Source organism: Artibeus jamaicensis, unplaced genomic scaffold (genome assembly GCF_021234435.1).
Source record: "Artibeus jamaicensis isolate MK-2021 breed Jamaican fruit bat unplaced genomic scaffold, CSHL_Jam_final contig_387, whole genome shotgun sequence".
NCBI classification, from domain to species: domain Eukaryota; kingdom Metazoa; phylum Chordata; class Mammalia; order Chiroptera; family Phyllostomidae; genus Artibeus; species Artibeus jamaicensis.
Window position 1 is genome coordinate 42,165,128 of NW_026521812.1, and position 26,071 is coordinate 42,191,198.

The following is a 26,071-nucleotide window of genomic DNA, read 5'->3' on the forward strand; positions in this document are numbered from 1 at the left end:
ATTTTTTTATTATTGTTTATTCAGTTACATGTGTCCCAAATGCTACAACTAAAATCCAGATCTTCTCTTGACACATGTGGTATATATATACATACCTTTATATTCTTACCTCTATTTCAGATAATGAGGTTTTAAATACCAGAGGAAGCAAAGCTTTGAAAATTTTATAGATGAAATAAGTTACTAATACTTACAGCTGCCTATATCCCAGTTTATGGTATATCTGAATGTGCAAGCAGTTGTTACGAATGGAAATATTTGCTGTTAACTTTGCAAATGATGTGACACTTGAATACTTAATATGAACAGTGTTCAATTTATAAACAGGTTTTGAGCACCAGCCATTCATCTTGTCCTAAGAAAGGTAGTTTTTGATACCAAATTATAATAAAAGCTCACATTATCAAGTCCTTACTATATGCTGGGCACTCTAAGCACTTTACCAAAATAAATGCCATTTGTTCCTCACTTAATCATATCTTGCCACGAAATTGGTATTGTTATCACCCCCATTTTACCAATGAGGCTGAAGGAGTTTTGACTGAGGAGTGACACAGGTCCCAGAGCTAGTGGCCATGTCGAACAACAGATGTGCTCTCTCACCACTGCACTGACTGCCTCTTAGCTGCTGTTTCATTTGATTGCATACTCAGAGGCTAGAAAACTGTTAAACGTAAGAATTGAGTGTTTTGTGCATTTCAGAGATATCTTAACTGCAGTACCTTTAACAAAAGAAGCTATACAAACATATGCATATGTAAAATCAAACTCTAATTTCTGTAGACCCTGGTGCCATTCTCACATACAGAAAGACCATCCAATACATACTTGTTTTGTAGACTAAATGAGTATTAGTCCTTGTCGTCTAATCCTCCTTCCTAATTGAGGTTATTTTAAACCATTTGAAGGGGCACTTTTGGAAGTGGTGATAGGGGAAGATGGGGGTTGTTGTAGGACGGGGCAGGCACTTAGGAAGGTGTATGTTTATTGCAAAACGTTTGCACATTCAGGCACATATAAGTAATATTTCAGGCAGTAGGTGGCATAAGCACTGTCACTTGAGGGTGTCTGTAGGAAAGAAAAGGCAGGGAGAGCTGTGTCCTCAAAGACTGGTTATTACATGTAAAACAGTTCCAAGATCTATTTCAAATGAATGTAAGGATTTCCATAAGTTCACCAGTACTTAATTAGACAGTACACTATAGAGTTTTTAAAATCAGATAATCTAAGGATATAAAATTTGAAATTATTCTGTGCATTCAATTTAGTCCTGATATGTGATAAAAGCATTTCTTTGAAATTTAGATACAAATGATATAGCATGATCTGTACTGAACTGCTTAACTATAATATATTTGTGAACTTACGCATATACAAAATATTTTAATAGGTTAAGGAAATGGAAGGAATTATAAAAAGAAGATATCCTAATTCTCTACCTGCTTTAATATTGGCTGCATCAGCAGCTGGTGATACAGTGGATAGAAATACAGTGGAATTTATGGAAAAAAGGATTAAAAAACTAGAAACTGATCTGGAGGGCAAAGATGAAGAAGCAAAGAGAAGCCTTCGTACCATGGAACAGCAGTTCCAGAAAATCAAAGTAAGTGTCAGGTAGCCATGGAGATGGGCTCAGAGATGGACCGTGGGAGCTGGGACTTCTTAGATCTGACTTAAACAAATAGCTCTTTCCCACAAAACCTTTACCATAATTGTCAGATGCAGTACAAAACTTAGATTCATCCTATCTTTTTGTCCTCCTTCAGTAACTTAGTTCAAATGTGAAATACTCAAACACAGGATAACATGAGCCCCTCTCAATGATATTAGAACTAGTGTAAATTAAGTCATGACAAAGCAGAATAAAGCATTTCTGATGCACAGTCAGTATAACATTTTTTAAATTACCATGGATAAAAATATTTTCATTGAAATTCACCCACTCAAAGGCCTATTCTAACACTTATCGCAAGACATCGAAACTGTTGCCATGTTTCTTTCCTCACCAGGCAGTGAACTTCTTGAAGCAAGACCTGAGTTTCTTTCTCTCTAGAATCTGGCCCAGTGCCTGGCACACAGTCATAGCTAAATATTTATTGAATAAAAGAACAAACACTATCAGTGCCCCTTTCCACAGAGTAAATTGTTGAGGTTATTTCATTTATAATAAGAATCTCAAGGACACAAATTTCAAGCTGACGGATCTACTCCCCATGAGATTTCTAAATTGATATTAGAAAGCTGCAAATGTCCTTTATCCTAAAGACTTTAGTACCCCCAGTTGCTTTCCATTACTCCTCAAAATGTATATAGTTTGTCAGTTTGCATAGAGAAGCATATAAAATAGTAGGTTTGACTGTGAGATTTAAAATAAGCTTGGGGGTGTACAAAAATGTGTAAGGTAATGTTTATGAAACAACATTAATTCTGAAATTATATAACATTTGTTGAGACTGTATAATGTTCCACCCTTCGAAGATTAGGAATTCAATACATTTGACTGACTGAAGGAACACAGAGTTGGAGGCATCGGATTGTATAATGGGTACCTGATGAAGGATTAGGTGGGTCCTGATAATATGGGGGCTCCAGTAGCTAAGGAAATGTTTCCGCACTGGGGCGGCATTGCATGCATTCTTTTCTTCAGATTCAGTATGAACAGAGGCTAGAGGAGCAGGAGCAGCTCCTTGCCCGCAGATTGAAGGAAGCACCTCAGAACCAAGCAGACAACTCCAGGCTCACAGCACTAGAGAAGGAACTCGATGACACTAAGGAAGCCCATCAGATCACTGTAAGAAACCTTGAAGCTGAAATAGACAGGCTTAAACATCAGAATGCTGAATTAGAACTCAAGAAAAATGGTAACGATGATAAAGATTTCCAATCTATAGAATTCCAGGTGGAACAGGCTAATGCTAAAGCGAAACTGGTGAGACTCAATGAGGAGCTGGCTGCAAAGGGAAGAGAAATACAGGACCTTTCGAAAACTGTGGAAAGGCTTCAGAAGGAGAGAAGAACGATGCTGTCTAATCAGAACTCTAAGGGTAGGGAGGAGAGGACTGCAAAAAGGGTGAAGAAAGATGTTTTGCACCCAGGTAAAGGAACTGCTGACTCTTTCCCTGGAATCCTGGGTGGCAAGCTTTACCAGCCACATACTTTTACCGATTCCCATATTTCAGAGGTTTTACAAGAAAACTGCAGGTTGAAAAGTGAACTGGAGGGATTAATTGTGGAGAGGAATGAGCTGAAGACGAAATCTGAAGAAGCAATGAACCAGTTCGAGAATTCCATAAAAAGGTAAAATGTGAATTTTTTACTGGAAATAATTCAGATTTTTCCTATAAATCTTTCTATACATATTTATAATTTTTTAGTATTGTTCATCTGTTTGTCCAACAGCTCTGGGTCTGAGAAGAAATCGTCTTTCCTGGTAGCCGATTTAGGGTGTGTGTTTTTTATTATGTACAGTTATGTCATGGGTGCTTTATATCTCTGTGCTTTTCTTAGGCACTACTCAAAACATATAATCAAATAAGCAATTGATATATTTGTTTGTAGTTTTGGGATTATCATATTAACAGGTATCAGTAGTGGCTAAATATCTACTTTGATTACAATCCTGTCATTTTAAAATAATATTTCCAATAAGAGAGGAAATGTTTATCTATAAGAAATATATCAGAGTTGTAACTCTACCATTTGCTAAACTGTCTCTGAATGCATACATATTGCCCCAGAGACAAATCAGTAGTCTCTCACAGTCCAGATTAATTTGGTTCAGTTACTCTGTGTTCTGATAATTACTGTAAAAACAATTTTATTCTCACAACATGCAACTAGTCCAGAGTTATATGCATGGACCAAAAACTGGCAAATAATGCCTAGACAATGCATTGGCGATTTTAAAGGGAACAATTATGATTATCCAAATAAGAACCTGGGCAAGAAATATGAGTTTTTCTTAAAAGATAAAATGACAGGCCCTTTGCTTTTAAATGCAGACGGAACATTTGGAACCTTTGATTCCCTCAGATGTGCAGCACCAGGCTGAGGGTAGAGTGGAAGGTCTGGCCTGCTTCAGCTCTGCTGGCCTCTGCAACTTGGGACCCTAGATACAGCACTCTTTCCTAAAGTCAAGTTTGTCCTTCAGAAATTCAGTAAATAATTGTGAGTTCATGGAGTGGTTGTAAGAACTCATAAATAAGTAGTATGTAAGTCACCTAGCCCAGTGCAGGAGATATCGGTGCCTGCTTTCCTTTGCTTCGTTAACTTCCAGGTGGCTTACACTATTTTTGTGCTAATTCTGAATTAGAGGTTGAAGAGCTACTTTTATGTGTGGTTTTCTTTTGTTTGCTCTAAAGGCTCAAGGAGGAGACTGCAGCACACATCTCATCTCTCAAGGCATCTCATCAGAGGGAAGTAGAAAAACTCCTTTGCCAAAATGCAGTAGAAAATTCTTCTTCCAGAGTAGCTGAACTAAATCGTAAAATAGCAACTCAGGAAGTATGTGATTTTAACAAACTTTCTTTGATTTTAATGTGATGATTTTTCTTTTTAGTATTGTTAACAAAATTAATTTGGAATTATTTTAACTTCACTTTATGTTGGTGATAAAAATGGTATTAGCTTGATTTTATTTTTGTGTGAGGATGCCATTACCATATGTTTAACTCTTCTAAAGTTATACCTTTAAGTATGTGTTTTATAGTTTTGTCCCTGTATTTCTCAAGTAGATCTTCTTCTAAGTAAGTGTTAATGGGTGTTTGAGGGCTGTATCTAATGTGATTGGGAACTTAGTCCTTGAACTTGAATGTTAAACCATCTCCCTCTACCCCAAATCTCAACTCACAATTAATTGTCCCAGTCATTCTTTTGCCCCATTAACTGTTAATCCATTAAACAAATAATGATCCTGCCTCTGTAGACAGTCAGGCACTGGGGATAAAAATTGAACAGAGATACATAGACAGCTCTATTATGAAATACAGTCTTTTAAAAATTATAACAGGGGATACTGACAGCTCATTTGCATTTCCTCAAAAGTATCTTTTTTCTCGGATATCTGTGAATATCTACAGTGTGGCCCATCTATGGAGTTAGTAAGTTGAACAAACAACATTAAAATAGAATGTGCAACTTACTTTCAAATGGTGTATCCAAGAGAAAAAGCAAATAGGGCAAAATGTTAGCTATTGGTAATTCAAGTTGAAGACTATATGAATATTCATTTTGCTCTACATCTTTTCTGTAGGTTTTAATTTTAAAAAACAAGCTAAGGTAATTATTCAAGAAATAATTATCTCACCCTGGCTGGTATAGCTCAGTGGATTGAGCGTGGGCCTGTGAAGCAAAGGGTCGCTGGTTCGATTCCCAGTCAGGGCACATGCCTGGGTTGCAGGGCAGGTCCCTAGTGGGGGACACATGAGAGGCAACCACACACTGATGTTAGTCTCCCTCTTTCTCCTTCCCTTCCCCTTTCTCTAAAAATAAATATTTTTTTAAAAAAAGAAATAATTATCTCACTACCACCTCTACCACCTGTAATTATTCCATATCATCTTAATTAAAAACTAATCCCCAAATTGGGGAAGTTTGAATATGGACCACATATTAGATGTTGTGAAATTGTTAATTTTCTTAGGTATAAAAGTGTTACTGTAATTTTGTGAGAAAATATCCTTATCAGGAGATTCATGTTGAAATATTTGGGGTACATAAAGATGAAATGTAATGAGGTCTGTATTTAATATCAGCTCAGAAACAAAGAACTGTGAGTGAATTTTTTTTAACATTTCAGTAAAAAAGATTCCAACTTCAAAAATAACCATTATAAAACCTTGACGATAACCTCTGTAGCCTTTTCCTCATAAGAGTGGGTGTCAGTGTGTGGTGCAGACACGTCACATGACTGTGTAGTAAGACGTGGGCTTGGGAGAGGTCAGCAAAGTAGTATCATGATGCCGTAGTGGCGCAAATATTTTATTTTCCCAGCATTCTAAACGTAATACTGCAAACCGTGCGTCAAATAAAAGTTGGCATAGTTTGATTATGTAAACAGTGAAAGTAAAGCATTAGAGATGAGGTGATTTTTTAAGCTTTTTAAGTCTTAGTGTTATTTCAGTTTCTTTGTCTAAAAATATGAGACCAACATTTATTTCACAGGCATTAGGCTTGTGTTATCTTTATTTAGTCAATAGCTTTTAAATAAAAGCTATTATTTTACTTTAATCACAAAGTATAAAAATACTAATTACCACTTCAAAATGCTTAAGAGTTTATAGGTTTATTTTATTTTATTTAACCTTTATTATATTTTTTCCATTACTACTTAGTCCACTTATATTCCCCTACCCCCAGCAGGCTTAAAAGGTATTTGTCAGGCCTTCAGAAGAAAAGTAGTAGAAATAAGGAAGCCAAGTGGTTACATAGTCATTAATTTATAATATGTGATACTTTATAATTTAATATAAAGTTTATATTAAATGTTGAAAGAAGCAAAATAATGAATTTATTCAGTGAGTGTAATTTAATAAACTTAATTCCTGTGGCAGTTTATTTCTGTTAGAACTTGGTAATTTTAAAATATTAGGATTTTAAAAATTTTCTAGTACAAAAGTCATTAGTTGATTTTCTTGTATTTTTTCAAATAATGTTTAAGAAAGAGCTTTCTTAACTTAGAATTTCTAACATAATTTCCTAGGTACTTATAAAACATTTCCAAAATCAAGTTAATGAGCTGCAGGATAAACAAGAGTCTCTAGTAGTTTCTCAAGTTCGAGAAGAAATTTTACAGAAAGAGGTAAGAAGTAACAAAATATTGGACTAACATAAGGTTCTCTTAGCCATTTCAATCATATTTATATTTCTGCATACATTTTTAAGTTAAATATACAAATAATCATCTAGAAATATCATATAACTTGTTTATGGAAAGTCTTGTTGGCTAATGACTTAATTCACACTGCAACCAATGAATAAGATTTGGCGCCCTGTGACTCCTGGCTTTTCCCCAAACTAAAATCACCTTTGAAAGGGAAGAGCTGTCAGACCCTTGACAGATTCAGGAAAATACAACAGGGCAGCTGGTGGTGACTGGGAGAACTGCGGGAAGTCCCAAGGTGCTTACTTTCAAGGGGACTTAGGCATCATTGCTTTATGTACAATGTTTCTTGTATCTTGTATCTTTAATAAATGCCTACTTTTCATAGTAAAAAAAAAGTTTGCTTTCCCAGATGTTATTTTCTGAGCAGTGGGGAAATGGATTTATTGGTTCTTCTGTTTGATTTTTTTATGGTATATAATTGTATGATTAAAACCATTTGTTCTTTAAGTACTGACAGTATTTAATTTGGCTAGGAAATAGGTCAAGGAATCATGACAGTGATCCTGGATCACCAATAAAAATATAATTATAGGAAGTAGATCTTTTTGGAAACTCACCATAGCAATAATAGTTACTGAGTTTTAAGTGCGTAGTATGTACTTGGCACTGTGATATGGGCTATATGTGCATCCTCACTGTAACCCCAAGAGGGAGGTACTGTTGTTCCCGTTTGATGATGAAGAAATTGATGCTAGAAAAATTAGCTAACTTGCACCAAGCCCTCCCTTATCATTGGACACGAAGGTTGTTACTATAATTTTTTTCTATAGTATTTAAGTAACAGGAAATATTTTTGATTATGCATCTTTGCTTATGTATTCATCCGTATTTTGCTGTGTATAATGCACACTTTTTGCCTAAATTTTTTAGGGTAAAATAAGGATACACATTATACATGGGTATAATGATTACATACCATGGGGATAATTATCTCATGTATAGCAGGCACAAAAACACATGTGCACATTATACACAGCAAAATGCATTACTTACATAGGATAAATTCTCTAAAATACAAGAATTTTATAAAAATAAGTATTCTATTAAAATAAGTATTCAACTTCAATTATACTCTTAAAGATACATTCAAGTAGGTACAAATGGAGAGAAATTTTTTCTGTTCTTTGTCTAGAACCAATTGTCTGAATTTATGTAATTTACAAATGAATGTTTAATTGTTGAAAGGGGAATTCATTTATTAATTGATGAATAATTGTTAAGCACCTACTCTCTGCTGTGCACAGTGTCAGGAGAACAGAGTAGACAAAATTCCTTATTTCTTAGGGCTTACTTTTTATTTGGGGAATCAGACAACAAAAAGTGTTTGATAAAGTAAGACAGCATCTATAAAGTACTTTAAATGGTGCCTAGCACATAATGCCATGACTCACTACTGCTGTTTAAGATTGGTTCACACACAGTTGTCTCAGATTAAGAATCCTGTGGACTCTCTTTCAAGGTAGGTGTCCTTCACTGCTCTTTGGGCATCTTACCATCATAGCACATTAGATTGCAATTCTCATTCACTCAACTGCTTTTTATTCACTTGACGAAACAATCCCCAGCCAATGTATCAGGAAATGGATTGATTACCTATGGATCACAAGATAGTGATGGCTGGAAATGTTGTCCAATGATACACTCACAGTCACTTTTCAATCATTAAAAAGCTTACAGAAGTTAAAGTGATATTTGACCATTATATGTATAACAATGCCTCTGATAATGTTTTTAAAGTCATTGTTTGCTTATCTTTGGTGTTTTACAATTTTTAGTTATCATGGTTTTGCAATAATAGCTTAATGCCTAGCACCCCTCGCCACAGCCTGTTCTGTAAAGTCCATGTGACCTTTCTGCACATTGTCCAGCTAAAGTCTGCATATGTGTTTTGGTCAGGAATGGTTCATATTTAAAATTCTTAGATTTGCCTCTGACTTAATTTGCTTATTTTTTTTCCTTTTAAAAATTAATTTAGGAGAAAGAGGTGTGTGTTTCGTATTATCAGTGCTACTAGGTACTAGATATTTCTGTGTAAAACATAATTGAATTTGTTAATTTTATCTATTTTCATTTGCTTGTCAATTATTTTGCCTTTTGATGTTAACAATTAACAAATTATATGGCATAAAGGAAATACAGGTGATTGTTTCATCAAGCCCAATATAAAGAAGCTTCACATCCTCTCCATTTCACTCCCTGGTGGCATAAGGTATTTCCACTGTCTCTGTGGGCCTTCCCGTGAAAAGGAGGTAGTGCCCTAGACTGTTGCTTCCCGTGTCCTTCAGCTCTGCTGCCTCGGGATTTAATACAGCAGCAAGCACAGAAAGTTTATTACTTTATTATCTCTATTTTATATGCACACATTTATTTGTGGAATAAATTATAAAGTGCAAGATAATAAGAGCCAGAAGGGAATTACAAATAGGATTATAGGGAGTTGACAGAAAGATCCATATTTACTGAACTCTTTTTGTATTATTTAATCTTAAAAGTAATTACTTTATTAACAAATATTTTTAGCAAAGCTGAATACACCAAAGAAAAGTGCCCAGCTTAATTTGAATGCCATAAACCAGCATAGCATATGTGGGAGGGAAAGGTGGCCCAGTTGTCTAAAACCTTTTGGAATGTGAGGTCAGTTCAGAGGATGTGGTTAACATTCTTACCTTTCTTAAGACTACTTGTTAAAAATGAATTATTTCCATATCATAGTTTTTCATTTATTTCATACCTCAATTTTAGATTACAAAACTCTTGGAAGAATTGAGAGAGGCCAAAGAAAACTATACACCAGAGATGAAACATTTCATGGACTTAGAAAAGAAAATTAAGCAGATGGAAGTGAGACATAAACAAAGAGAGCAAGAACTTCAACAGGTAAGGTCCTAAATCACATTTACATATTTGGATAGTTCTTCACGTTTAAGTACCTCCACTTTACTATAGTTTTGTCATCCCTGGAAAAACTTACTTTTTAAAGTGTTTCCATTATATATTGATCCTATTAACAATTTAGAAGTGACTTTAAATCTCAGTTACCTGAACACTGGTTTGCCTTATATATGGAGAAATAGAGAAACAACTTGTGTCATGGTCTTAATTATTGGTGGGTCTTTAAAAAGTTCAAATTGTTTCAATAAATGTTTGTAAGAAATAAATCTACATTAAACTGTGATTTTAATTCTTATGTGCCTAGCATGAGTAATATTACTACTGTTCACAAACAGATTAATTAATAGAAAAGAAAAATGGTAGAAGTAAAGGCATGATATGTTTTAGGCATTAGCCTCTGTGCTGATATTTAACTGTCCTTGAACAGTGTATTATTCAGCTTGGTCTAGCATAGCAAAATACCATAAACTCGGAGGCTTAAAAAACAAATTAATTTTCTCACAGTTCTGGAGGCTAGAATTCTGAGATCAAACTTCCAGCTGATTCATTTTCTGGTGAGAGCTCTCACCCTGGCTTATAGGTGGCCTTTGCTCAGTGTGTGTACTGCAGTGGGGAAGAGGGGAGGGACAAGGAGAGCTCTGACAAGTAAGGCACGAGTTGAGCAGACAGGTTCATCTCCTATGTGACTCCCTTCTTCAAGACTGGAAGAGGTGGCTCTTTTGTGTAATGTATACAAGCTAACACGAAGACTCAAGAAAAATGAAGAAATGATGAAATATACTCCAAAAGAAAGAACAAGATAAAGCCTCAGAAAAACATCTTCATGGAACAAAGTGATTAACCTGTTAAAAAGTTCAAAATAATGATCATAAAGATATTCGCCAAGCTTGGGAGAAGAATGAGTGAACAGAGTGAGAACTTCAACAAAGAAGTAGAAATAAGAAATACCAAGTGAAAGTCACAGAACTAAAGAATACAGTAACTGCACTGAAAAATATTTCAAGGTGTTCATGAAGCAGAAGAAATGATTAGTGAATTCAAAAACAGGGCAGTGAAAATAATCCAATCAGAAAAGGGAAAAAATAAATAAATAGTGAAGGTAGCTTAAGGGACTTATGGAACACCACCAAAGAGACCAACATTTGCGTTATAGGGGTCCCAGAGAAGAGAAAGAAAAGGGGGCAGAAAACTTAGAGGAATGGCTGAAAACGTTCATAGCCTGGAGAACCAGATAGCATCCAGATTCAGGATGCTGAGAGCTCCAGATAAAAAAACACCAAAAGAAACCCACACCAAGACACATTGTAACTAAATCTTCAAAATCTATAAAAACATTGAGGAAACCTTATAATACCATCAGCAGAAACTTTTCAGTCCAGAAGGAAATGGCACAAAAATACAGGCAGAAAGGGTGAGAGGAATTAAGAACTGCACACTTTCAGTTATAAAGTAGATCACAGGAATGTAATGTGCAGCACAGAGAATAGTCAATGATACTGTGATAACAGTATGTGATGACAGGTGATCACTATATTGTGATGGGTGCTAGTGGGTAACAGGACAACATGCATGTATAAAAGATTAAATCTCACTGGTAAAGATAATACATAGTAAAATACAGAATAATTTAACATTGTAAAGGTGGTATATTAATCACACAAAGATAGTATGAAGGTTAAAAGGCAAAAGGAGTCAAAATACAACTATAAAAATTTCTCTTCAGGGATACACAAGATAGAAAGATGTAAATTGTGACATGGGAGGGAAAATGTAGAGCTTTAGAATGCATTCAAATTTAAGTTGTTATCAACTAAAATTAGACTTAAAAATATAAGTTGTTTTATGTAAGTGATCCTTATGGCAACCACAAGGCAAAAACTTACAGTAAATACACAAAAGATAGAAAGGAATCTAAGCATACCACTAAGAAAATAATAAAATCACACAGGAAGAGAAAAGAAAAGAAAGGAGCAGAAGAACTACAAAACACCTAGTAAATATTTTTAATGGCAATGAGTACATATTTAAAATTACTTTAAATGTAAAAGGACTAAAATCTCCCACCACATGACAGAGTGGCTGAATGGGTTTTTTTTTAAAGACCCATCTATATGCTGACTACTGGAGACTCATTTCAGTGGTAAGGATACAGACAGACTGAAAGTGAAGGGAGGGAAAAAGCTATTCCTTGCAAATGGAAACCAAAAGAAAGCTTCAATAACTATAATTGTATCAGACAAAAATAGGACTGTACAGTAAAGACTGTAAAAAGAGACAAAGCAAGCCGATACCTAATTAAAAAGGGGTCAATTCACTAAGAAGATATAACATAAACAGTAAGAAGACGTAAAACCCAAGACAGGAGCACCTAAATATACAGGGTCCAGCCCCTCTTTTACTACAAAATCATAGGCATGTAATTCTGTAACATAACAATATCACACGCACATATACCATGTGACATTTTAAGTGAAATGTTCAAATTAAAAACTATTATCACTATTCAAAATGTTCAAGTTAAAAATTATTACACTCATATTTATTATTCTACCAACCACACTCAAGTAGGCCATACTTCTGCTGGACCGTACATAAAGCAAGTATGAACAAGCCTAAAGGAAGAAATACAATAATGGTAGAGGACTTTGATACCTCACTTTCAGCAGTGGATAGATATTCTGACAGAAAATCAGTAAGGAAACACTGACCTTAAACAGCACATTAGACCACATGGACTTAACATACATAGGACATTCCATTCCAAAAGCAACTGAATACACATTCTTCCTAAGCACACATGGAACATTGTCCAGGATGGATCAAAACCTACAAAACAAGTCTTAATAAACTTAACCCTGCAGAAGGTCATAGCTGACCTGAGAAATACAAATTCTTAAATATTGTTACATATATCAGGTGTGTAAGTTCAAGGTCATGACTGCTGCATGTTTGTACATGACTAGTGTTAAGTCATGATGTTTAAGCCATCAGTTTGATTATGACATTTGATCATATAACATGTATATGTATCTCTTAGATACATGCACCCTAAGTTGTAATTTTTTTTACCATGACCTCCACAGGTTAAGAAGACTGAAATCATATTAACATATTTCCCTGCCGCAATTATATGAAACCAGAAATCATTTGCAAGAACAGGAAAATTCACAAATATGTGAAATTAAAACACATGTTCCTAAACTTTAATGCATCAAAGAACAAATAAAAAGAAATCTTAAAAATATATATTGAGACAAGTGAAAATGGAAATAAGAAACCAAACCTTCAAGACGCAGCAAAATCATTTGTAAGAGATAACTTTATAGCAATAAATGCCTACAGGGCATTTTTCAGAAACAAGGTCTTGATAAACAACCTAACTTTACATGCCAAGGACGTAGAAATGAACAGATGAAGCACAAACTTGATAGAAGGAAGGAAATAACAAATATCAGAGTGGAAATAAATGAGATAGAGACTAAAAGACAATAGCAAAGGTCAATGAAACAATGTTGATGTTTTGAAAAGATAAAATGAACAGTCCTTTAGCTAGACTCACCAAGAAAATAAAATACATGAAATCAGAAATGAAAGGGGGGTTGTCACTACGGATACCAAGTACAAAGGATCATAAGACACTGTTAAGAACAGTTAGTTGGATTCCAATAAATAGACAACCTAGAAGAAATGGATACATTCCTAGAAGCATACAACCTACCAAGACAATCATGAAGAAATTCAAAATTTGAACACACCAGTTCCTAGTAAGGAGATTAAATCAGTAATCAAAAACCTCTTAAAGTCCAGGACCAGATGGCTTCACTGATCAATTCTGCAAGTCATTTGAAGAAGAATGAATACCAAACTCTTGGTCTTCCAAACTCCCTTACAAGAGCAGCATTACCCAATCCCAAAACCAGGCAAGGATGCTATGAGAAAAGGAAATACGGAACAGTTTCTCCCACTGACCATAGATGCAGAAATCCTCAGCAAACTATTAGGAAACCAAATTAAACACTACATTAAAAGGATCACAAACATGATTATTCAAGGAATGCAGATCATTCATGTAATGCACCACATTAACGAAACGAAGGGTAAAACTCATGATTATTTCAGTAAATGCAGAAAAGTTGACAAAATTCAACTTTTCATGATAAAACTCTCAAGAAATGGGTTATAAACAGAATGTACACCCCACATATTAGAAGCCCACAGTACCATCATACTCAGTAGTGACAGCTGGAAGCTTTTTTCCAGATCATGAATCAAAGAAGGATGCCCACTCTTATACCACATTTATTAAACATAGTATTGGAAGTCTTAGCCAAAGTAATTAGGCAAGAGAAAAAAGCATCCAAATTAGAAAGAAAGAAGTAAAACTGTCACTATTTGCAGGTGACATGTTATTGTATAAAAAACCAGCCCTGGCTGGTGTGGCTCAGTGGATTGAGCACTGGCCTGCAAACCAAAGGGTTGCCAGTTCAATTCCCAGTCAGGGCACATGCCTGGGTTGTGGGCCAGGTCCCCAGTAGCGGGTGTGCAAAAGGCAACCACATATTGATGTTTCTCTCCCTCTCTCCTTTCTCCTGTCTCTAAAAACAAGTAAAATCTTTTTTTTAAGTGTGGATAGTTTAAGGGAGCTCTGGGACAACATCAGGTACAACAATATTGGCATCATAGGGCTACCAGGAGAAGAGAGAGCAAGGGATTGAAAATTTATTTGAAGAAATAATGACTGAAAACACCTAATGGGCCACGGAAATAGAAATGCAATTCCAGGAAGCACAGACAATTACAAATAGATGAACCCAAAGAGGCCCACAGCAAGGTGCATCATAATTTAAATTCCAAAGGTAAAAAACAGAGAATTTTAAAAGTAGCAAGAGAAAAGCAGTCAATTTTATACAAGGGAACTCCCATAAGACTGTCATCTGGTTTTTCAACAAGCTGCAGACCAAAGGCATTAGCACGAAATATTCAAAATGATGAGAAGTAAAATCCTACAACCAAGATTACTCTACTCAGCAAGGCTTCATTTAGAGTGGAAGGAGAAATAGTTTCCCAGACAAGAAAAAGCTAAAGGAGTTTATCAGCACTAAGCCAGTATTACAAGAAATGCTAAAGGGACTTCTTTAAGCAGAAAAGAAAAGATTGAAAATGTAGAACAGAAAAAAATTCTCATTGACAAAGGCAGACACTTAAAAGCATTGAATCAACCAACTATAAAGTTAGTACAAATTAGGCTAAATTAGGAAGATCATTAGGAAAGGTAACTTCAAAAAAAGTCAAAACACTCATTTGAAAAGATATGTGCACCCCTATGTTCATTGGAGATTTTTTACAATAATAAGATAGGGAAGCACACTAACGGTCCATCGGTGGAGGAATGGATAAAGAAGTAATTTGTGTATTTATATGTATTTATTTATATGTGTGTGTGTGTGTGTGTGTGAGAATGATATGCATCATATGATATATAATGGATATTATATTGGTCAGCCATAAAAACATTGAATCTTGCCATCTGCGACATTAAGTAAGTCAGAAAAAAGCAAATACCATAGGATTTCACTTGGTCGTGGAATCTGAGGAATAAATAAATGAATAAATAAGTAAATAAACCAACAAAACAGAAACAAAGTCATGGATACAGAGAATAAGTTGATAGGAAGGGGATTAGGGGGATGAGTGAAAAAGGTTGAAAGGATTAAAAAATACAAAGTGCTTGTTATGAAAACAGTCCTGGGGTTGTGAAGTGCTGTGTAGGGCCTACTGGCATTAACTATGTATGGTGTCCGATGGGTATTATTAGGCCGATCACTTTTTACATAAATGTCTAATCACTCTATCGTACGCCTAAAACTAAAATAATACTATATTTCAACTGTAGTTGAAATTTTTTTAACATGTCAGTTTCAAGCAACAAGAAAAATAAGTTTTATAACTATGTTAACTAGATTTATGTGGTGATAATTTCACAGTATATACAAACATCAAATTATGTTGAATACCTCAAATTAATACAGTGCTATATGTCAATTACGTCTCATTAAAAATTTTTAAGAAATCAAAGACAAATAGAATTTTGTAAACAGCAAGAGAAAAGCAACCTGTTACACGTGTGGGAATTTCCATAAGACTGTGATCATATTTCTCAGTAGAAACTTTGCGGATCAGGAGACAATGAGGTGATATATTCAAAATATTGAAAGAAAGACTGTCAATCTATAATACTGTACCTGGCAAACTGTCCTTTAAAAACAAAGAATAAAGACTTTCCCCCCAAAATCAAAACTAATGGATTTCATCACCACTACACCTGCCATACAAGTTCTAAAGGGAATTCATCAAATAGAAATGAGAATAATAATTAATGTCATAAGAGCATATTACTGCAGGTGTAAACTCACTAGTAATGGTAAATATATAGTCAAAGTCAGATTCTCTACTATTGTAATGGTGCATTATTCACTTATAACTCTAGTTTAAAAGTTAAAAAACTTACTAAAAATAACCATAACTGCATTAATTTGTTATCGGATACACAAAATGAAAATATATGAACTGTAATATCAATAACCTAAAGTTGGGGGTAGGAGAAGTAAAAGTATAAGGTTTAGGTATGTTATCAAAATTAAGTTGTTATCAATTTAAAATAGGACATTTTGAGTACATCTCAGTTTTTGTAATCACAAAGGGAAAACCTGTAGTGCTTACACAAGAGATTATGATAAAAGTCAAAGTATAAGGCTATAAAAACTCATCAAGTAATAAAAGATGAGTGCAAGAAGTAAGCGAGGAACATAGGATCTATGAATCAGAAAACAACAAAATTGAAACTATAAGTCCTTATCAATCAATAATTATTTTAATTTTAAGTGGATTAAATTCTCCATTCAAAACCACACAATTCTTGAATGGGTAAAAACAAGATCCAAACAATACATTATTGGGCTGCCCAAAAAGTTTACTTTATTCCATAAGATGGCTGTAGTAGTGCTTAGTTGCCTTAACTTCACTGGAAACAATTTTGTTGGATTGTTTGTGACAACTGGCATAGCTGGGTGCATTTTTAAAAAAACATCAAAATTGGTGAATTTTGTGCAGCCATTTGAAGATGGAAGAAAATATGCAACATTTTTGGCATATTAGGCTTTATTATTTTTAAAAAAGGTAAAATTATAACTGAAATGCAGAAAAAGATTTGTGCAGGGTATGGAGAAGGTGCTGTGACTGATCAAACAAGTCAGAAGTGCTTTGCAAAGTTTCTTGGTACTATTGACATTTTAGCTAAATAATTCTTTGTTGTGGGGCTTACGCATTAGAAACAGTTTAGCAGCACTTCTGGCCTCTACTAGAAGCCAATAGCAGGAGATGGCTGACATACTCAAAATATCCAAATCAATAAAGTTATTGGTGAAAATTAAAAGTCTCCTTTATTTTATGGAAAAATCTGAACAGACTCTTTGGCCAATCCAGTGCATGCAAGAGATTCGCTTTAGCTTTAAAGGCAAAAATAAACTAACAGTGAAGGGGTGGAAAAAAACATTTCAAGCAAATGTTAACTGAAAGAAAGCAGGACTGGCTAGCTATACTTATATTAGACAAAACAGATTTTAAGCTAAAACAACAAAAGACACAAAAAATTATACAGAGGTCAATCCATTAAGATATAACAATTGTAAATATTTAGCCGCTCAAGATTAGTACACCTAAATAGATAAAACAAATATTATAACAGAACTAAGTGGAAGAATGACAGCAATACAGTAGTTGTGAGGGACTTTGACAGTTCCCTTTAAACAGTGGACAGATCATCCAGAGGAGGGAGAAAATCAATAAGAAATAACAGGCTTAGAACAAACTATAGACAAAATGGACCTAGCAGACATATTCAGTGTGTTTCCTTCAAAACGGCAGAATACACATTCTTTTCCATCACACCAGGTACTTTTTCTGGTATAGATCATGTTAGACCATGAAACAAATCATAGCAAATCTAAGAAGATTGAAGTTATAGCTAGTATCTTTTTAGACCACAATGATACATCGTGGAAATCAATAGGAAGAAAGCTTGAAAGATTACAAATACATGGGAATTAACAGTTCTAAATAACCAATGGATCAAAGATGACATTAAAAGGAAAATAAAAACATATCTTGAAACAAAAGAAAATTAAAACACAACTTATAGAATGCATCAAAAGCTGTTCTAAGAGGGAAGGTTATAGGAATAAATGTATATATAGATCAAGGAAAAAAGATATCAAACAACCTAACTTTACATCTCAAGAACTAGAAAAAAATAAGCCCAAATTTAGCAGAGGGAAGCAAATAAAGATCAGAGCAGAAATAAATGAAATACAGGAAAACAATAGGAAAGTTTAACAAAACTAAGCATTGATTCTTTGAAATCATAAACAAAATTGATAAAACTGTAAGCAAGAAAAAAAGAACATTCAAAATTGGAAACTCAGAAAAGAGAAGATACTACCATTGACCACAACAATACAAATGATCATAGGAAACTACTATTAACAATTACATGCGTACCTCAGAGATACTGAGTTTGGTTCCAGACCACTGCAAGAAAGTGAGTGTGGCAATAAAGCCAGTTGTGATCTTTTTGTTGGTGAGGTGTGTTGCCTTCAGTTTATAACAATTGCTGATATCTGTGAATCACAATTAAAAGAGGTATGACTTTATGCCTCAACAAATTGGACAACCTAGAAGAAATCGCTAAATTCCTAAAAACAGACAAACTACCAAGAGTGAATCATTAACAAATAGAACATTTGAACACACTAGTTACTATCAAGGAGAGTTAGTCAGTAATCAAAAATCTCTTGACAAAGAAAAGCCCAGGACCATATGGCTTCACTAATGAATTCCACCAAACAATTTTTTTAAGATAGAAGAATAAAAGACAGGGAAGGAAGAGAGAAGGTCCACCAAACTATCAGACAAATTAATGCCACTTCTCAAATTTTTCAGAATTACTGGTAGATAACAAAGCCAGATAAGAATACCGCAAGACAGGAAAACTATATGCAACGATCTCTAATGAATGTAGATGCAAAAATTCTCAGAAACAAACAGACAGCCAGATTAAACAGCACATTAAAACTGTCATACACAGGATCAAGTGGGATTCATCCCTGGGAGGTAAGAATGGTTCAACACATATGAATCAATAAATGTGTTACATCACATTAATAGAATGCAAGATAAAAATCATAAATCATCTCAACAGATACAAAAATAGCACTTGACAAAATTCAACTTCCATTTATGAAAAAACTATTAAGTACAGAAAGAAAATAACTCAGCATAATAAAGTCCGTATATGACAAGTTCACAGCTAACATAGTACTCGGTGGTGAAAGATTGAAAGCTTTTCCTCCAAGATCTGGAACAACACAACTGCTCTCTCACCACTGCTGTGCAACACAGTACTAGAATTCCTAGCCCAAGCAGTCAGGCAAAAAAAAGAAAAGCCATCAGAATTGTACAGGAAGAAGTAAAATTGCCTCTATTTTCAGATAACATGATCTTATAACAGAGACTTATTTCAGATAACAGAGACTCCACCTCTAAATTCTTGGTTAGTCAACGAATTCAGTGAAGGTGCAGAATACAGATGTCTGTATATGAAAATCAGTAGTATTTCTACATACTAATAACAAATTATCTGAGAAAGAAAATAGTCCTGTGTACAGTAGCATCAAAAGCGATAAATCACTTGGTCATCTATCCAAGGGAGTAAAATAGGTGTGCACTACAAACTCTAAGACATTGAGGAAAGACAGTGAGGAGCACACAAATAAATGGGAAGGTATCCTGTATTCCTTTCCATTTGTTGGAAGAATTAATGCAGGTTTCCCCCGCTCTCCGAAGGTAGTACGTCCCATTAAACCTTTCATAAGCAGAAATAGCATGAAAAAGAAGCAGTTACCATTAATTTATATGTAAACATTTTTAGCATTCTCAGACCCCCAAAATAACCTACTCAGTCATACCAAGTGTCACATTAAACCTAAAATAATGCTGAAATATAGTAAAAGGAATTCCACGCTCACTGTTTGGGGTGCAGGCTGTCTCTCTGGACAGCTTGCTGCTAAACAAACACTGAATGCTATTTTATCCTTTTGCCTTTTTTTTTATAAAGATGAAAACATTGACTTTTTTTTGGTTAGCAAAAGCAGGTACTAATGTAGGTCTATCATAAACATGAAGTGGCATAATGCAAACATTCGAAAAGCAGGGCATACTTGTTAAAATGCCCAAAGCCATCTGTAGATTTATCGCAATCCATATCGAGATTCCATTGGCATTTTTTTACAGGACAGTCATGCTCTGCATAATGACATTTCAGTCAGTGACAGATCACATATACTATGGTGGTTCCATAAGATTATATACAGCCTAGGTACAGAGTAAGCTACACCATCTAGGTTTGTGTATGTGCACTCTATGATGTTTGCACAATAACGCATTTGCCTAACAATGCCTTTCTCAGAACGTATCCCCCAGGTTGGCAGAAGTAAATGAGTTAACATGGATAAAATGCTTAAAACCAAGCCTTGCATATGGTAGAAGCTACATATGTGTGCTTTTATCATATTTTCAGTTCTGTTAATGAATGCAGTGACATGCATTGTATATTAAAACTGTCTTTTTTTTTTTCCGAGAGAGAGGGGAAGGGAAGGAGAAAGAGTGGGAGAGAAACATCAATGTGTGGTTGCCTCTCATGCATCCTCTGCTGGGAACTGGCCTGCAACCCAGGCATGTGCCCTGACTGGGAATCGAACCGCGATAATCTGGTTCGCAGGCCCGCGCTCAATCCACTGAGCTACGCCAGCCAGCCAGGGCTTTAAAACTGTCTTGATTGCATCTCAAATGCTGTACTGAAGAGGAACAGCATTTGAGGGATGTCTGGATTCATACCAAGGTTTTCTGATGCTTTAAATGGTACTCATCATTCCCAGCTTACAAGAAAAGGACTGTAAAATTCCCTATCAGGATTTCCCTCTTAACGGCTTCACTTGCACACCCGTTTATTGATAGAATGAAACCCATTAGATAGGGTTCCCTTGCCTTCTCCTTCCAGGTCACCATTGTCAGCACTGTCCCACTTCAGCTCTTTGAGGTCATCAAATGTTCTTCACCCCCACTATGAACTCTAACAGTAATATGGAATTTTTCTATTTACAGATAATACAGCAGACACACCAAGTGGTAGAGACTGAGCAAAACAAAGAAATTGAGAAATGGAAAAGACTTGCACAGTTGAAGAATCGTGAGCTGGACAAGTTCCGCACAGAATTAGACTCAATATTAGATGTTCTCCGAGAGCTGCACCGACAGGGGGTGGTTGTGCCAGTTGCTTTTGCAAGTGAAGTAAATGCACCAGAGTATTACTAGAAATGCAGACTCCACACGACCTCCTGGCATGGCCTGGAGGTGCAGGATGGCTGCGATTGTGCCTCTTTCTGTCAGAGGCGCCTTTGAAAACAGCTGCTCCAGTATGTTGCCAGAAAGCAAGCAACACAAATGCAACGTTTCAGAATAAATTGCCCTTAACCAATAAGGGGAAAAAAAGCATTGTGGTGTATTTTACTGAAAAGCATTAACTAGTCACATTTTAAATAATTTATGGACCAGTCTCTTTATGTCAGGTGATTAGAGTTAGTGAATTTTATAGTAAGAGTTCTCATTTATATGCTGGATATGAAAAGAAAATTGCACATACTCTGCCGTTGTTGACTCATTCCTGGTGCCAGAAAAACAGCCCCTCTTTCCAATGGAAACAGAGGCATGTGAGCACAGCCACATTGACCGTCACCTGAGCAGGAGTGCTTCTGCTGTCATTTGGCCAAGAATTGTAACTTCATGCAAGTAGACAGTGAACTATCTTGTGCTCTCCCAGATTTTCACTCCTACCTCATTTTCTTTCACCTGATGCAGATGAAAAGTGCATTTCCCAAGTAATAGGGGGATTTGATTAATTGTTCTATGCTACATGTCTTAAATGCCAATTCTCTTTTTGCAACTCTAAGATGATAGAATATAACACTTTTACTTTCTACTATTTGAAAAGTAATATATGTTCATTAAAAAATTAAAGCCTAAAGTATGCACAAAAGTAGCCAGATTGTTCTTTTTATGTTGCAATTCCCATTTTCAAAAGCAGGTAGTGAGTGTGTAAGACACTGGTAAGTTAAAGCTATAGCCGCCTTGTTTTCAAATGTTCTAGCTCAGTACTGTCCAATAGAAGTATAATTAATACGAGCCACATATGATTTTTAATTTTAATGCCACATTTTAAAAGATTTTTAATGAAATTTTGGAATGTATATAATCTTATATATTCAAAATGTGATTTTACAAGTTGAGTTCTTACATTCCTTTTTTCATACCAGGTCTCCAAATTCTGGTGTATTTTACATTTATGAACACATACCAACTTTGACTAGCTGTATTCCAAATGCTCAATAACCACAGGCTAATAAATGCAATTCTAAAATGATAAATACAATGTTGAAATACTGTGTAAAGGACAGGTAAAATAGATCCTGGTGAAATTATGGGTAGCAAATGTGAAATGTAGAAATTAAATATAAGAAATGCAATTAATGTCTTAATGTCCAGCATTTTTAAATGTTCTTTTCCTAAGAGGGTAGAAAAAGCATTAATTTTAGTTTGTTATTTTTTATGTGAAAGAAACTTATTTTAAGTTATAATATAAACTATTTTGATTATTACTTGCTTTGTGTGTTTATCTGAAAACTATTCATTTATAGCTATTCCCCCCTCCCTTTTGACGACTCTGTTCATGGGCTGTTCATTCCAGGCACAAACACAGCTGATTCTGAAACACGAGGGGAAGTGCAGGCATCAGATAGATGATTACTTACAGTAAAAGTGCATCCTGTTTTGATGAGGATTTTGTATTCTATTTTGGAATAAGTTGTGCATGTGGCTGATCTTTAATTCTATTTTCAGACTGAAGATCCATAAACACTATCAGAACTTTTAGTTACAACTAAAAACAGCAAGAATTATGCTCCATCCCTTAGCCTTTGTAAGGATCCAGGATGAGAACAGAGAAGACAGACACATTTAAACTGTCTTGAATAGGAAGGCTTTTATGAAGTTAAGCTCCAGGAAGTACCCGTCCTCTCCCACCAGTCCCACCTCCTCACACTGTCATAAGGCACCTGCATCCACAGGCCTTCCCATCAGGAACTTGATCAGAATACATGGCTTGCTGCTGAACCACCGCTTTTGTGCAGAGAGGTTTCTGATCGGGGCTGTTACTTGTGAGTCCACAGCATTCCATAGCTAGTATTTACCTATCAATCCTGGGAAATCGGCTTTAGTGTTAGGGTTCAGTCCCTTATTGCAAAACTTCTAAATTTATAGCTAAGCATCTAGAAGGAGGTGAAAACGTTCCTCTCTCCCACCCATGCCTACCAAGGACTATAGGTAAGTCCGAGATCTATCTGCAGGTGCATTAAGAGGTAAATCTTACAAAGAATAAGGTAAGATAACTAGTTACAACAGCCATCTGCTTCAAAGAGCTTAGCAGTGAATGGTGAGAAGAGTGAAGTTTGAATGTTTTCAAATCCTTCCAAGTTACTAATTGTTTTAAAATATGATCCATTTATATAGCCTTTCTTCAGTTGCTGTAGAAGAGCTGTTAATAAAAAACACATGTATTGCTTCTCAATACCTGTCCAGCTTGATAAGGTTAGGGCTTACTCATAATGAACCTATTTCCTCCCCTCTAGTTCAACCCATTATAAGTCCATTTTTCTCTCCGGTTTTGTTCAAAGCTTCAGTCACAGTCACCTCAGTAGTGCAAACAGAAGTTATTCTTTCCCATCTACACTTACTTTATAGGATTGTTGTAAGCAATAGGGAAATATCCATTAGAGGAAATTTATTTCCCAAGAGGAAAAGATGCATCAAGTTTCTTTAGAATGAGATGAGTTGTTAGTATAATTCAAAAACAAGAAATGGACTAGACTTTGTGGAGAGGACAAAAACAGGGCAGTTGTACGAGGTAGCATCCTTGGAGCACACAGGTGAAGAGGCAAGAACACAGGGGTGAGTCCGGCCAGTAGACCTGGTCCCAGGGACTGCCCTGCACTTCAACCCCTCCTGGCCGCCTGCCAGTGGGTCCTCCTTTCTTAGGGTGTTTATGTTAGCGGCGAAAAAGTTCTGATGCAGAAGACAGATACGTAGAACTGCATATGGCCTGTGTAACTCCTTAGAGAAAAATTTGGAAGGGATTTGGGAGGATTTGTGATGAAGGCAAAAGGGGAGTCGTGAGGGAAAGAATATTTATAAAAGGGTTAAATGAGCCAGCTCATTAGAAAAGACTGAGTAGAATGGAGAGCTTTCCCCTCCCACCAGCTCCAGGCAGTCGGTGCAAATAGTTGCACATGTGCATGCCCTTGTCTTCCTACCTCATTATCTTGTCCTCTGCTCATTACCATGGCCACGTTCAAAGAGCCCTAACAAGAACAGCCAGGTCCTCACTCCCCTAACTTGGGTACCGAGCCTTCACAGCCGCTCAGTCACTCACACGTAGTAGGGACTTGGTAATCTCTTTTGTCCCTCGACCTTCACCTACAAATACAACCCCCTCTTCCCTCCAACCCCAGAGACTGTATCTACTCTCTCACTCAGGGCACAGCTACCCTTGCCAGCAGGATAACATCGGATCAGCCCCTCCATCTGTCCTCCCTCCTGAGTGCCAGCCCCTCATCTCAATTTCTGCCAGAATTACTCTTCCTGTGAAAGTCAGTGTGCCTGCAACCAGCTAATTTCTCTCCCTGAAACCAGCTGCTCACTCCATTTTTAAGTCAGCTGTGAACTTTGAGGCATTCTTGACCTTGTTAGTTCAGGGTGCTGTAACTAATTAACATCGATGACACAACAAACATTTATTCCTCATAGTGTTGGAGACCTGGGTGAGGGTTCAGGTTCAGGTTCACTTCCCGGTTTGAAGATGGCTCTCTTCTATCCCCACACAGTGGAAAACAGAGTGAAGCAAGCAAGGCACTAATCCCATTATTGATAAGAGCTCTACCCTCAGGACCTCAGAAACCCCGATTACCTCGAAACACCATCACATTGGGGTTTCAGTGTGAATTTGGAGGAGACACATTCAGTCCACACTTGGCTAACTCTCCCCGACATGGAATCACCAAACCTATAGCCAATTCCTTCAAAATCCGTCCTTTCCCATTCCCACAACCACCACCACCTGCGCCCTGCCACCATTTCACTACTTACTTTTTAGGTAGAGTTTTAATTGCTTCCTCTACCCCAATGCTCTTCTCCTCCTAAATCGTCTGCAAAACAGCATTGCCAGGCCGTTCTTCCTAGAACCCTGCCTACTGCCTTCCCATTTCACCCTGTTTCCAGGTGTTAATATCTGAACTTTCACCCTAGCCTTCAAGGTACCATTCAGTCTGATCCCAGACTTTGTCTGCACATTCCATTCAAGACCTCTACTCTTACACAAACCCTTCATTACTTTTCTATTATTGCTGTAACAAATTTCAACAAATGTAACAGCTTAAAAACAGCACAAATATGTCATCTTACAGTTCTGTAGGTCAGAGGTCCCACACAGTTCTCACGCAGCTAAAATCAGGGCATCCCCAGGGGCTCTAGGACAGAACGGCTTTCTTGCCTTTTGCAGCTTCCGGAGAGTACCCACAATCCTTGGCTCTGCCCCCGTCCTCCGTCATCATAGCAGCCCTGTGCACCTCTGGGCATCCTTCCTCGCTCACATCTCCCTCTGACTCTGAACTCGGCTAGGAAAATCTTTCCTCTTTTAAGGGCCCACGTGATTAGGTTGGGCCCACCTGGATAATCCATGATACTCTTCCCATCTCAAAAGCCTTACCTTAATCACATCTGCAAAGTCCTTTTTTCATGAACAGTAATGTTTTCACAGGTGTCTAACTTGGGTGGGGGGCATGGCTGCCCGTCGCACTCCCCTCATCCAAACTAAACTACGAATCTAACCATGCTGTCCATGCGGCCACCTCTGCGTGGTCCTCATCCTTCTATCTGACCAGCTCACTCCCACCCACCTCGTTGTCCACCACACCAGGTTTTCATGATCACATTCTTCTCCCAATGGAACATTCATTCTGCATCTCATGTCTGATGAATATTCTTCATTTACACCTGCGGACACATCCTCTGTACCTCTATTTCACAGGGGTGTCCAACCTGCGGCCCTCAGGCTGCATGCAGCCCAGGATGGCT

General features: G+C 36.4%; 1 protein-coding gene across 4 annotated transcripts in view; it reads left to right on the forward strand.

The window, feature by feature from the left end:
• CEP162 (centrosomal protein 162) overlaps positions 1 to 22,455 on the forward strand; it is a 72,884-nt gene extending 50,429 nt beyond the window's left edge. For all 4 annotated transcript variants that reach the window (XM_037143821.2, XM_053664912.1, XM_053664913.1 and 1 more), the window contains 6 exons: positions 1,391 to 1,603; positions 2,648 to 3,297; positions 4,362 to 4,503; positions 6,701 to 6,799; positions 9,626 to 9,760; positions 20,993 to 22,455. In XM_037143821.2, the coding sequence (XP_036999716.2) occupies positions 1,391 to 1,603; positions 2,648 to 3,297; positions 4,362 to 4,503; positions 6,701 to 6,799; positions 9,626 to 9,760; positions 20,993 to 21,202 (1,449 nt within the window). In that variant the 3' untranslated portion in view covers positions 21,203 to 22,455. The remainder of the gene's footprint in view (positions 1 to 1,390; positions 1,604 to 2,647; positions 3,298 to 4,361; positions 4,504 to 6,700; positions 6,800 to 9,625; positions 9,761 to 20,992) is intronic.
• The last annotated feature ends 3,616 nt before the right edge of the window (positions 22,456 to 26,071 follow it).